The sequence below is a fragment of the Dipteris shenzhenensis genome, chromosome 1, assembly GCF_047967505.1.
Source record: "Dipteris shenzhenensis isolate YYH24624 ecotype China chromosome 1, Dip_SZ_1.0, whole genome shotgun sequence".
NCBI classification, from domain to species: Eukaryota; Viridiplantae; Streptophyta; class Polypodiopsida; order Gleicheniales; family Dipteridaceae; genus Dipteris; species Dipteris shenzhenensis.
This window is the reverse complement of record NC_141596.1, coordinates 73018019-73032432: the sequence shown is the minus strand read 5'-3', so window position 1 is coordinate 73032432 and position 14414 is coordinate 73018019. Positions and strand designations below refer to the sequence as shown.

The window sequence follows — 14414 nt, the reverse complement described above, 5'->3', positions numbered from 1 at the left end:
AACTGAGGGGCGACTAGGGAACCTGATGAAAACAAAAACTCCCTACTTGTCCTCTTCAATTGGGTCAAAGCCCAGTTGAAAGGGAAACAAAAAAATCCTCTTGTAGCCTAGAAATAGAAACCCGGCCTGTAGCAGGTCTCTTGTGACGTCCGGGGAATCTAGGCACACCTGAAAGAAACCTCGTCCCAACAAACGTACATCCTGAAGGTGGGGGGCGAGCTCGTGGGAAAGCGCCACAAGCATCCAATCTCTAGCTTGTGACCTAGAGGGGGGGAGCCATGGATGCATGCGAAGAGAGTTGTGGAACACTCATGCTCCAAATCCTTTTGCAACTGCTGCAGCTTGTCTTTTGAGAAAGTGACGGTTCTCGCGGCCGGTGTGTGCGGTAACAGATTGACTGAATGGGAACCCATTCGTCAATCGAGGTGGGATAGGCTGATTCAAACACAAAAAAGAACGCCGTCCGCTTTTCTGAAGCCCAGGAGACCCCTAAAAGAGAATAGGGGTACTCCAAATGAAGGGAGAGGATGAAAGGAAGGTGGGAGAGAGAGGAATGAGCAAGGAGAGGTGGAGTTAGCAAGGAGGAGGGGGGGGCAGCAAGAGGAGAGGAGGAAGGGAGAGGAGGGGAGGATAGAGGAGAGGAGGAGTGGGGGAGGGGGGGGGGGGGGGGGAAGCAAAGAAAGAGCCGGGGGGGTGGGGGTGGGGGGCTGTGCAGGCAGCAGCGTGGGGGAGGAGCTGGCAGCAGCGTGGGGGGGGCTGCAGCAGCGAGAAGTAGAGAAGGGGAGAGAGGGAGGGGAGGCAGGGGAAGCAGCAGGTAGGGGGGAGGAGGCAGTGCGCGGGGGAGGAGGTGGCAGCAGCACAGGGGGGCTGCAGCAGCGCGGGAGGTAGAGAAGGGGAGAGAGGGAGGGGAGGCGGGGGGGGAGGCGGGGAGAGCAGCAGGTAGGGGGGAGGGGAGGGAGGCGGCAGCAAGGAGGGGAGGGAGGGGGCAGCAAGGAGGGGAGCAAGGAGGAGGGCAGTAGGAGGAGCGGGGAGCAGCAGCGGTTCCGGAGGCACAGAGTTTTGGATCAAGAAACAAAGGCTATTGCAATTGCAATCACTACTGAAGTCGGCAGGAAAGGTTGAACAAACAACTGAACTGGTACGCAAGGCGGTGGAAAAGACCGAATAGAGAGCAATTCAAGAGTCACATGTTGCACAAGCTCATTCATGGCTTGGCCATTTTATGAGACATGAGATCTTGCTTTTGGTGGTGGGTACCTAATGTCAGTCCTCATACTCATTCATAATTTGGGGCCACAGGAGGATGCAGAGACAAGAGGTCAGGATAGAGGACTTTGAAGGATGTATGTTTTTTGAGAGTCAAGATAGCACCTCGCTGTCAGAGGAGGTGCCACATTGATCAAGATCCATACATATCAAAGGACAGTCTTGGAGGTTTTGGGCTTTGACTTTTATGTTCTCTCTCTTGCTTAGTAGTTAGATTATGCTCCAACAGAGGACCCTTATGGAAAAGCTACAGCCATTGGATGCTCTCACAATTGAAGAGGATGTGCCCTCACATCAGACTTAAGATTCGTGTGGATGACTTTTCCATCCGGGACACAGTGGTACACAATCATGAACTTTCTCAGATGCAAGCTCTCCAAGGTGCTGAGGAGGACATAACTTTCACAAGGGATGAGGTAGATAGTGGAACCTCAGAACCTATGAGTATCCTAGGCCTATGCTTCACTGGTGTGGAGCACGCTGATGGCTTGAAATCTGTCACAATATTATTGCATTTGTGTGTAGCATGCTGATGACTTGAAATCTGTCACAATACTTTTCCAAAGGGTATCATTCATTTTGTCATTTCTTAAAATACTCAAAAGTGTATGTAAAGTGCCTCCAACGAAGAATATATTTCCCTTATACTACACCAAAATTTAATGACTTCATTGTCTTAGATTATATAAACAGGGCGAGTTTATTTGTAAATCGTGGATGAGCAGTCAGATCGAGAAGTCACCCTTTTTCATTCCACACTTTTAAAACTATGGCGTCAAAAGGTGCATTTGATGAACTGTTATGTTCTTTGCATAACAGTATGCCCTGTTTTTTGTCCAGCATGCTTTAATGTACTGATCAGAAGCAAATGCTTGTTATTGCAGAGAATCTTTGTACACGATGGAAAGAGATTGAGCTACAATATTTGAAGAATTTGAAGGAATGCTTTCATAAACTGCACATGGAAAGGAAAGCAGCCCAAAAATCCTTAAAGGAGGTACTATAGAGGAAAAAGAAATATGAAAGTTTATTAAAAACAGATCATTGTGATTTCGGTAAGAACAGTCAATGATGGCACCAAGTAAGAAATGCAACTGGAATAACGACTTTGATTAACAGATCAGAAAAAATCCTTAAAGGAGGTACTATAATGGAAAAATAGATATGAAAGGCTATTAAAAACAGATCATTGTGATTTCAGTAAGAATAGTCAATGATGGCACCAAGTAAGAAATGAAACTGGAATAACCACTAAATTTGTTCTGATTAAACAGATCAAGGAAACATTTGCTGCATATTTGAATCGACCAGATGAGAGACAGAAAATATTTGATGACTTTCAAGTGAGATCTTTCTTTGCAAACAGATTCAAACTGTGCTCTTAACCAATCCATGTGAGATTTCATGGTGAGGTAATAACTGGATATTGTAAAATTTGACAGGGGAAATACAACAGGGTGGATATTTCCCAACGTCCAACTGTTAAAATGAAAAAGCAGCTTCAAAAAAAAGCAGAAGATGTATTTGTCAAACTCCACTCTATATGTGAAGGGTGCTTCAAGGTATTTCAAACTTTTATTTGATTTCACGAGTTAACAGTGACAGATTTTGCATAGATGCATAGGACTATATGAAGCCAGACACACGGATACATCAGTATGTGTGTGCATTACCTGAAGTACTAAGCTGCTTCTGGTTCTCTCCTCAACAAATCCTTGGCCACACATGACCTGCTCCTTAACTTGTACTCGAGGATTACCAAAAGGCGAGCGACAAAAAGCGAGCGAGCCAAAAAATGCGAGCAATAAAAAACAATAAAAGATTTATAAATCCCCCATTTCAGTAGCAAAAATTAATAACTTATTCAAAAGTCCATATGTTTCCTCAATGCTAGAAGGTTAAATATGCATATAACTTTCTGAGCCACTAACACTAATTTCACATCATCCATGAGATAGTTTGTATGTTCAATTTCCAATTCATTGTTTGTATTGAAGACAAACCCTACAGTAACTGCAATCAAGTTCTCTCTTTCTACTAGAGTAATTGAGATCATCAATGCAACTTTCCACACAGGTGGGGTGTTTCCAAGGACTCCTTGCATGGATTAGTCTAGATTCCATGCATATGTAAATGCTTAGCTTTTTTAACTCTGTTCGCTCTTGGAATGAAACCCATGTTTCTTTGTTACTGGAAAAATATCCTTCCCTAATGATTTATTCTTAGCTTCCACTAATCTAACCAATGCAACAAATTAACCACAAATTCATATTTTGGTACATTAAATTTTACCAGATGGTGCACAAAGACATGATAATCATCTAAAGTACACCTTGCCATTTGATTTGATATGTAACGTGACCCTGTTTGGACTTGTAAATCAAAAGATACAAGGATGTGAAAATGCCCTCTTTTTAGCCAAAACAGGGAACAAGGATGTGAAAATGCACTCTTTTGGGCCAAAATAGGGAGCTCTCTGTTTTGGCCCAAAAGAGGGCATTTTCACATCCCTATATTTTTGCAAGATGTCAACATATGATTTTTTTGGCCCAAAAGATCAGTTTTTAACATCCCTACATCTTTTTATTGTCAAATATAAATGGCATAATGTTACATATCAAATCAAATGACAAGGCATGATTTAGATCAATATCATGCATCTAAAAAAATTGTGTGCATCAGAATATGAATTTTGTGAGATTCTGTCCAATTTTTTGCACCAAGTTTAAAGCAAGGTTTCCCATAATGGGGAGCGAGAAGACACTATCTATTTTGGCAAAAAAAAAACCAAATTTAACATCCTCTACCTTTTAATTGCACTTTGGGGATCACTCTTCATAAACCCATAAAGCATGTGCAAGCAAGCATGTATTAAAAATTACCCCTATTCTTGCAATTTATATTTTGTCATGTAAATGGTTGAACCCATGTATGTGTTTACATTTTAAAATATCTACATATTAAATTACATTAAGTTGCTATTTTATAAATCCCCTCATGCACACAAACAACATGTAAGTCCTCCCACTAAAAAATACCCCTCAATGCACAAAAGTGGTATGTTACATGTTTATGAGTGACCCCCCAGGATAATTGCCAAACCCAAATGGGGTCATGTTACAATAGTCCTTAACTTTAGACTACTCAATTTCAAGAAATGTGACACATAACCACTCTTTTGAATACTTTATATTTCAAGCAATTATTTTATAAAAAACTTAGATTCTTTCTTTGCATGCTTGATTTTCCAATCACTTCAACTAATTGTTGCTCGCTTTTTTGGGCTTGCTCGCTTTTTCTCGCTCGCTCTATTGATTGCCTCCTCTTCTTGCTTGGCTAGCATTTCTACTATAAAAATGGAGAGATATCTCAAATAGCATACTCACTGGGGCCAATCAGATGCATGTGCTATGTGTAACCCCATGCGAGTGTGCAAGTGGTACATGGGTGCGATCACAGATAACTAGAGATCACACTTATGAGAGACAAAGTCGTAGAAGGATGGAAGGCCTAGTGAGTATTCAAAGATCTTTCTCTTTGTAGACAGTTACTTTCTGGAGAAAAGGGGCAATGTCCACTGTTGATTCTCCAAAGATGTAGCTGCAATGAGATCAAATGTTGTTTCACTGAAGTGAAGGGGTTGGTATGAAATATATGACCTCAAGGAACTCGGTGGTGTTACTGTTTCTTCTTGACTTGACCTTCTATGCTGGACACAGCTGAGGAAATAAGCTAGGGGCTCAGATTCATGGGGCTAAAGATGTAATGAATGGGCTGTGGACCTTCGGAAGGATGGTGCTGCAATGACACTTTTGTTGACACAATAAATGGGCCAATTGAGATAGAAAGTACATGATCCTTGCCATGGCAAAGGGATAAAATGGGGTAGAATAGAGATGATGGAATCGAGGAAGCACGAGGGAGAAAATCTGGTGATGAGGGTATATCCAAATAAAAAGGGTGGCCAAGGTGGGGTGGGGTGTTTATTTTTTGCGAGCTCTTTTATTTTTTTGTGAGCTTTTCTGGGGCTGAGCTTGGGGGACTTGATTTTTTTGGTCATTTTTTAGAACATTATATAATACAACTCTTGGGGTTTTCACATGATATAAGAGTCACATATCTTGAGCAACACTTATAACACAACCCTCGATCCGTGATAATTTGAGAAGTAAGGTCAGTTGGCAAGGTTCTAGGACATGGATTTAGAGGAGTGTGAGAGCTCAAGAAAAGAGGGTAAGGGTTTTAAATGGTAGATTCTTATGGGGTTGCATATTCAGAGTATTCTAAACATGCAGTTATCATTGAAGCAATGTACTTATTGAAAGCATTTGACTATTTGGAAGCTTGCACATCTTCAAAGCAATGCAATGATTAGAAGGATGCATTTGTTATATGAAGGTAATCATTTCAAAATTGCATTCTAAAAAAAACCTTCAAATAATTGATCTTCAAACCAATGCAATGACTAATTATAGAAGCATGCCTTCAAAGCATCTTTTTGGTCATGCATAAAAAGCATCGCGTATTTGAAGGCAAGCATTCCAAACTTGCATTCCACACAAGCACTACAACCAAGGCGCGCACACGAATAATGTAATAGATCCTAATCTTGAAGACCTTTTATGTCTCTTTAATCACAAGTGTTGATGACAATGTATGTAATCCTCAAACCATGTCACAATAAAATCATGAAGATACTATTTGGGTCTCTTAAGACCGATGAAAGTCTTTATGCGAACAAGATGACCTAGCCCCACCTAGCTCTTTGGGCTCTCTATGTCATTTCATGAGACAATTATGAAGATACTCTTTGAGGTCTCTATGGACAAGAAGCTAACCTTTATGCCAATAAGGCCTCCTAGTTCTAGTTAAAAGCTGCCAATTGTAAGTGTTCAATAGAAAAGTTAAACCAAAACTATTTAATTATATAGAATTTTGACACTCTAATACAAGAAATAGTTTTGTTCATATCACTCCGATCGTTTTGACTACAAATATGACCATGTTTGGAGTCATATTGACCAAGTTATGGCCAAAATAAGAGTGGCCATCCAATTGAGGGGCTGCGCTAGCGCAGCTCCTAGCCGTGCTTGAGAGGTTAGTTGAACCAATACCCAGTTAATTCAACCCTGGTCTAACCAGATCAGTTTGGTTAGTGTAACCAGACTGTGACCAATCCAGTTACTTTGGTTAGTGCTAAGTTACAGACTAACCAGACCAGAGCCCGTTAGTCTGGTTAGAGTAACCAGTCAGCTACCTATCCAGTTATCCTTTTTTTATAAAAAAGGTGTTACCTGTCATTTTTTGTCTGTCAGAGACAGTCATTTCCTGTCAAAGAACAGTAGAAAATCAGAGTTTTGTAGAAGAAAAAGAAATACATGCCTTTGTGCATAGAGAGGGAAAAACAGATGCATTTTGAGAGTTTTTTTGGGCAGCAGCCAGAAAGGGGTAACACAGAGAATAGATGCTCCATAAGTTGATAGCCAATTTGTGCCAAGAGGTGGGCCTAATTTGAGAGTGCATTACACCTCTTGTTGAGGTACTTTCTTCTTGAACATTTTGCCATAACTTGGTCAATATGACTCTAAACATGGTCATGTTTGTAGTCAAAATGATCGGTGTGATATGAACAAATCCATTTCTTATGTTATAGTGTCAAAATTCTAAATATTTAAAAAGTTCATGTTGAAATTTATTTGTTTCATAAGAGCTTGAACTTATCATGCTATAAATGAACATAATGTTTAGCCAACCATCATTATATATCAATAGTTTGAACATATACACTTGGTAGTTATTAATATTCAATAATTTCAACAAGAGCATAATCAATTATACTAAAAAAGCATCCTTATTAGCTTCACGTGAAGGGAAAGATTGTTCTAAACAAAGACAAAAAAAAGGAGCCCTAGAGCTTGGGCAAGGGCTATGCCAACAGTCGTTCCTTGATCATTTTGTGTACAAAATGGATCAATCATATGGATAGCGAAAATTCAATGAGCTATAAAAAGTTTTTTCAGAGGGAATTCGATAGAAGGAGCTTTGTGGGTCCCCCAATTTCTTTTCTTTTTTTCTTCACTACACAAAATTCTTACTTTGAGGCTCAAATAAAGATAGAAGAAAACCCTTAAGGTCACAAATATGTATGTTTTTAGTGTTCCTTTTCGTGTCTTTTCCATTCACGACTTTCAAAAAGCTCGCAAAATTTTGAAAAAGCTCGCATGCAAAGCTCGTAAAAAAATATCCCCCGGTGGGTGGACACGACTAAATAAAGATAGCAAGAAAACCCTTAAGCTCACTAATATGTATGTTTTTAGTGTTCCTTTTCATGTCTTTTCCATTCACAACTTTAAAAAAGCTCGCAAAAAAATGAAAAAGCTCGCAAAAAAATATCCCTTGGTAGGGTGGGCCCGACCAGCAAGCAAGGAGGGATATTTTAAGGCTCCTTAATTGTGCCAGATGTAAAAATGGGTTTAGAATTAAGAATCCCAATGCTAGACACATCATCATCATTTGGGATATTTTGAGGCTACTTAACTATGCTAGATGTGAAATTGGTTTAATAACGGTGCTCCCAATACTGGACGCATCATCATCGCTCAAGAGATTTGTTTTAATAACATCCATTGAGAAGAATACCACTTGGGATTTGGTGGGAAAAATATTGTGGGCACTGAATGGATCTATAAGGTGATACATCATTGAGATGGGGAAATCTTCTCTCCTCTTCTCTCTGTATCCTTCTAAGGGGAGTTGTATTTTTACCTTGGTGTCTCCATTTCACTAGGGTGTTTTCATTTATGATATTTTGTTTTCTCAGGAAAAAAAATCCCCTTTGCTTTTTGCATGGTATGCACAATGGATTGATTATGAGGAGACCTTTGCTGTATCGTTTCCTCAGTTGGACTTTATGGATGGTACAATTTATGATTTATCAGACGAATGTCAAAATCCTTCTTGGATGGGGATCTCACAAAAGAGGTTTATCTACCCCAGCCCCAAGGCAAATGTATGCAAGATAAAGGAAGCAGTTTACGGATGGACACAAGAACCTTGTGCATGGTATCTGAAGATACATGAATTTGTTTTGTCCAAGGCAATAATCCCAGTGAACCCAATTTGCATGTTCTGCAAAAGACAGATTTAATTCCTAGCAATGGCTTCCATGACCTTGGAAGAAGGGCTAACAGGAATTTCAACTATATATCCTTGGAAAGTTTTTAAGAAAGCATATACAATTTCTGTTCATTCGTGTACAGCCTGTAAACTCTACCATGACCACCAAACTTGTGGACAATTAATCAGAACTTCTACACACCAGTGAGCATATTAAAAGAATGTTCTGAAAATTAGAACAAATAGATATTGTCATAAGAAATTATGGATGAGGAGACCAAGGACACGAGCAGAAAGCAATGCTGGGCAGTGCCGTGACCTCCTGCAACTTGCTACAATAACTCCTAGCCAGAATCACCCTGTCCAGATGACTCACTTGCCATTCAGAGCCGCTAAAATTGCCACTATGTCACCCTCTACAGTGATTTCTTGAGGGACTTATAACCTAGTTGACACATGATATATGTACCAAGCTTGGTTGCCAATCTTTGAACTGATTCCACTCAGCCCACCTTCGTTGACAAATAATATGATCAAGAGTCTACAGGGTTTTGATGCAGACTTTAACTAGCTACATCCATACAATTAACACTTTCTAAAGCTACATACTGAATCCCACGTGTGGAATCAGTTTTGGACACATGTACATGTTCTTTTATGTAATCCCTGATGCAGTAGGGTTTTTTGGGGTGTGGGGCGGGGAGGGGGGTAGGGGGGCCCTAGTGGGAATGTAGAGGTATCTAGTACCCCTGTCAAAATAGGGAAAAATAGAACCCCGTAAAAGAGCTAGAGAAAATCCAAGGTTGAGGCTGAAAATGCCACCTCAACCTTGTGGCAAATTCTGAGAAGAACGGTGAGCCGCTCCATTATCTGAAGAAGACAGTCCTCCTGGTAGAGGCTGCCCATAAAATTTTGGGATTTTAAAGAGGATATTACCATAAATAAAGTTCATGTATAGAAGTTTGGAAAATGCTTGGATATTGGGGAAATTTACTAAGGGAGAAACCTTAAGTAGTCAAATTCAAGGATTAAAAAACAAGACAAGCGTCTTGAAGAAGAGGCTTACTCTGAAAGACACCTTTGATTTGACCGTGCCTCCCCCACCCTCGTTGCCTCGGCATGCTCCTTCCCTGGTGATTACCCTCACTACCTGGCCTTCCCCTCCATCCCTCTCCTCTTCCTCTCAGTTAGCTACACCCTCGCCTAGGGCCTCTTTATTAAGCACCTCGCCAGGCTCAATAGTTGACCCCACTTTCGCGAGCAAGGGCAAGGCAAAGGATCCCCCACTGACCTCTCCTTAGCAGTAGGCCAACACTCTAGGCAGGCAGGACTCACAGCTTCTTTTGCCCACAGTTTCGGGGAGCGGGGGCACGATGATGTATCCGTGGGTCTTTGCATGCGTGCTGGGAGGCCACTACCACGTGAGTTCTGGCGGTCGTGACCTTGGAACTATTTAGAGATCCCGAATTCTTACCCCATGCCCTTGGAGTTGGCCATTCTAGTCCTATAGTCCCATAAAGGGGGCATCAGTGCGGTAGGATCGCACACCATCCTAGTTAGGATCCTCCATTTTGCCTCCACAGTGGTGGAGAAGTGGACACTAGAGCTCTTCAACACGATGATGGAGCACCGGATATAGCGGATGATGGATGAGTGGATGGGAGCTTAGGGCATGGACCTCTGGCTCGCTCACGGAGGTTCTGCATACTTCCAGCTTGGCTTCTGTTCAGCGAAGCCAAGATCAGGCCTGGCTGTAGCAGTGATCCGCCTACCATCAGAGATGGTTCTTTCTTAGCTCACTTCTGGTCCCTTCATCATTGTGTTGACCTCTTTGGTGTAGATGTCTCCTTCATGCAGTACTGGGCACGCATGGTAGGGATCAAGCCAATGGTGAATTTGGTCCTCGTTGGTGCACGGATAAAGATTACTCTCCTCCAAACCTCTGACAAAGTCGCTGAAGTTAGGTTTCTTAGAACAGGCTCCCACGCACAGGCGAGCCTTGTTCACTGCCACCCCTTCCCCAAGAGTTTGACTATGGTGAGTTGGGATGTGCATGGCCTTCATGACCGTGCACGCAGTTAGCCGTCGTAGTATCTGATTCTCCATCAGGAACTGCAGCAGGCTCTAGTAGGTGGACCAGTTGACTTTATCTTGATTCGGGAGCATATATTTTCTACAACAGACATCACATGCCGTCACCGTTGGGAGAGGCCCAAAGGTTTGGTCCCTAGCAGTTGGCAGGAGCAGAGGGGTCTGCATCTCAATATCCTAGGAAGTAGCCCCAAACATTTTTGTGCAAGGCGAGCTCATTCCAAGCCGCGCAGTGTGGATAGACCTTCAAGTGGGAGAGGCTCGGATTGGTGTCTTAAGCATGTACACACCCGCTTGTAGGCAACACTGCTCGGCTTTCTGGCGTTAGCTCATGGATTAACTTCCAAAGGTGGAATCATGGATTTTGGAGGGTACTTAAATAATCTTGAGCTCATGGAGGATAAGCATGGAGGAGCCTCCTTTGCAGAGATGCCAGCAGGGGAGAGGAGTACTTGGGAGCAGTTCTTTTTTGCGATCTGTGGCAGGGACCCTTGGCGAGAGCCTGAGTTTTCCAGGACACCGGGCAGCCTGCATTTCTCCTTCGTCTAGTGGAGGCAGGAATGATGACTGTTGGAGCATCTAGATAGATTTTATATTGGGGATTGGGATCTACTCCATGGTAGCTCCATTAGCATTTTAGCAGGCACCACGATGTTGAACCATTCTCCAGCGGTTCTGCACTTAGAGAAGCCACGTCGCAGACTCTCCCAAAAAGGGGTTCGTATATCAGATGTTCTCTTCCAGGAGTTGGACGATCAACATTGATAGAGATCTCTAGAGACAGCCCAAGAGCAAACCCGAGGAGGAATGGGCGGCTTGGGTGGCTGAGAGGATTCAGCGTAGCAATCGGGAGCTTCAGAGTCAGGCCCTCAGACGGCAGAGAGTGGCTCTTTAAGAGCGGGAGAGATCCCTTCACAAAGACCTTGCATCTATCGAAGACTCAGGGAGTAGATCCAGGATTCCAGTGGCTTAGGGATCGCTTGGAGTGCGCACGCTTGGAGCTGCAAGGTTTGGAAGATCGCAGAGCAAAGTTCTCATACTACTCTTCTCAGGCCGGATGGGTCTAGCAGGGATATAGGATGACTAGATAGTTCTTTCAGGGGCAACAGGGTCCACAGAAACCCAGCTTTCGGGGGTTCGAGACCCACAAGGACACATTCACGTAGACTAGCAGGGGATCGTTGAGATGTCTACAGCCTTCTACAGCCATCTTTTTCAGTCAGAGGAGGTATTGTCCACCACCATTCTGGCTAGAGAGGCAGTTTGGGAGTAGGTCCCCTCAGTAGTTCTGCAGGGCCTCAACTGATAATTAGAGGCTCCTTTCCCAGATGAGGAGTTGTGGAGGCCCTTTAGGCCCTTCTAGCCCAGAAGCGACCTGGTGAAGATTGCCTAACCCCGACCTTTTTTCGATGCTTTCGGGAGCATATCTCCACCCCTCTCAGACTGTCCTGCCAGGAGATCTTCAACTCAGTATCCCTCCCACACTCCCCAACTAGAGGAAGTTTCATACTAAGTGTCGTAGCTGCCCCATGCAGCCCCGATGAAAACACCAACACGAGGCGATGTACCAGGCTGTGGCTAGGAGTACCTGGTTCACCACTAGTGCACATACCACAAGCAAGAGTTTGGTTGAGCTCCAGTATAAGAGCTTCCGCCTCACACTCTTTAGGACCCAACTGATTGCTGCCCTTCCGAAATGTCAATGCCGACCTGGCAGCCTAGGTACCGCGCCGTCTTCCCTCTTAGGATCCAACGAAAGCCAAAATCAGCTCCCCAATCTCGAACCTCCTGGGTGTCCTCCGAGCTTGTGAAGAAACCAACGGACTTGGTCCAATTTATGTGAGCTCCAGAAGCCTCGCAATAATTGGCTAAGGCCCCTCTGACCCTCTGCAGTCTGGCTGCAGAGCCATCCACAGAGCGCTGTGTCATCTTCGAACTGGGAGTCAAGGAGCTCCTCCTCCTACCTAATCGGAAGCCGCATCCCTGTAATGCCGAGTGTCTAGGAGCACATAAAATAACCTAAGGCCTTTGCCATGAAAAGGAAAAGATAAAGGGCCAGCGGCAGGCAGCCCTGCCTCACTAAGTGGGAGAGAGGGAAGGCCTCGCCCCCCAATAATCATCTAGCTGGATCTGCCCCCATAGAGAGCTAATACCCCTCCAATCCATCTCTCCAAGAAACCGAGCCTCTGCATGGTCCCCTCCAAGAAGGACCACTCCACCCTATCATATGCTTCTCAAAATGAAGAAGAAGAACAACGAGCGGTTGCACCTCCTCGCTAGCCCAGTCCACTGCCTCCCAAAAAGTGAAGATGTCATCCAAAATATGATGCTCCTAGTCAAACCCGATCTACGTCTCATGAATGATATCTGGGAGGTGGGGTCTTAGACGTAGACTAAAGACCTTAGCCAAGATCTTGTAAGCGGTGTGTAGAAGGGTAATCAGCCTCCACTGCCAAATGTTTGATCTATCAGTCCCCTTCGAGTGAGGGCTGATTACCCTTCTAGACACCGCCTACAAGATCTTGGCTAAGGTCTTGAGTCTACGTCTAAGACCCCACCTCCCAGATATCATTCATGAGATGCAGACCGGGTTTAACTAGGAGCGTTGTATCCTGGATGACATCTTCACTTTTTGGGAGGTAGTGGACTGGGCTAGCGAGGAGGCGCAACCGCTCGTTCTTCTTCTTCTTGATTTTGAGAAGCATATGATAGGGTGGAGTGGTCCTTCTTGGAGGGGACCATGCAGAGGTTTGGTTTCTTAGAGAGATGGATTAGAGGGGTATCAGCTCTCTATGGAGGCAGATCTAGCCAGATAATTATTGGGGGCTACATAGGCAAGGCCTTCCCTCTCTCCCGCTCAGTGAGGTAGGGATGCCCGCCGCTGGTCCCTTATCTTTTCCTTTTCATGGCAGAGGCCTTAGATTATTTTTTGTGCTCCTATGTTGGGATAAGTGTGATCAAGGGCTTGCTCTAAGGTGCATGTGTGCATCTAGGGGAGTCACGTGTGTGTGTGTGTGTGTAAGAGTTCTAGTGTGAGTTCTAGTCTGTGTGTGTATCTACATACGGTGTGTCTGTGTGGTGTGTGTGAGAGCGACGGAGAGAGAGTGTAGCCTGCGCCGCCTGCTCCAGCCTGCGCCGCCCGCTCCAACCTGCGCCGCCTGCTCCCCCTGTGCCGCCTTGCTCCAGCTCGCGCTGCCCTGCCCTTGCTCGTGCCACCCTGCTTCCGTCTGCTTACCCTACGCAGCCTGCTCTCTCTTCTTTTTCCTTCCTGTTTTATATCTCCTACCTTTCACTTTCTGGTCTCTTCTTCCTCCCTATGGCTTCAGATGCTGCTATCTTAACTACCTATGTGCGCAAGGAGCGCACACAAGAGGTTAAAAGACGCTGTCCTGATCTCACTTCAGACGCAAGTATGGATTTAGAGGCCAAATATGTCTTTGATACTCTCAAGGATGACTTCCTTCAATCTCGCCAGGATTGGAGCAAGCCTGTTCCCCAGGTTACCTATAAATTGCAGCTACCATCCTTGGTGCAGCCACTTAAGAAGCTTGCCCACACTGCAGTCATTATCTTTTTTCCGGGAAAGATACCATCTGCCAATGATGTTGCGCAATGGATTCAGTCCATCCTCGGAGGCTCTTTTGTGGAGGGAGTGTACTTTGCCTCTCGTGGGTTTTATGAAGTTCACCTCACCGATGCTTTGCAGAAACAGCGTGTGCTTGAATTTTCTCCTTTGTTTTATGGCCGGCAAATGGTGCATGCTATGCCATGGTCCCCTAACAAGGACTATCAAAGTCTCATTCGGCATCACTGTCCTGTTTGGGTGGAGGTAGTTAATTTCCCAGACTATATGCGAGAAGAACTGCCCGGATTGGCTGCTGCACTGGGCCAAGTTATCTGCCCTCCTCGCCCTGCTGGGAATCGTAATAGATTCTGTATAT

The 14414-nt window shown here is 44.2% G+C and overlaps 1 protein-coding gene across 1 annotated transcript in view; it reads left to right on the top strand.

The window, feature by feature from the left end:
* Positions 1-14414, top strand: part of LOC147906348 (uncharacterized) — a 604593-nt gene that overhangs the window by 284875 nt on the left and 305304 nt on the right. Inside the window, exons 18-20 of the mRNA XM_087391025.1 lie at positions 2151-2263; positions 2541-2609; positions 2709-2828. Of these exons, the coding sequence (XP_087247151.1) occupies positions 2151-2263; positions 2541-2609; positions 2709-2828 (302 nt within the window). The remainder of the gene's footprint in view (positions 1-2150; positions 2264-2540; positions 2610-2708; positions 2829-14414) is intronic.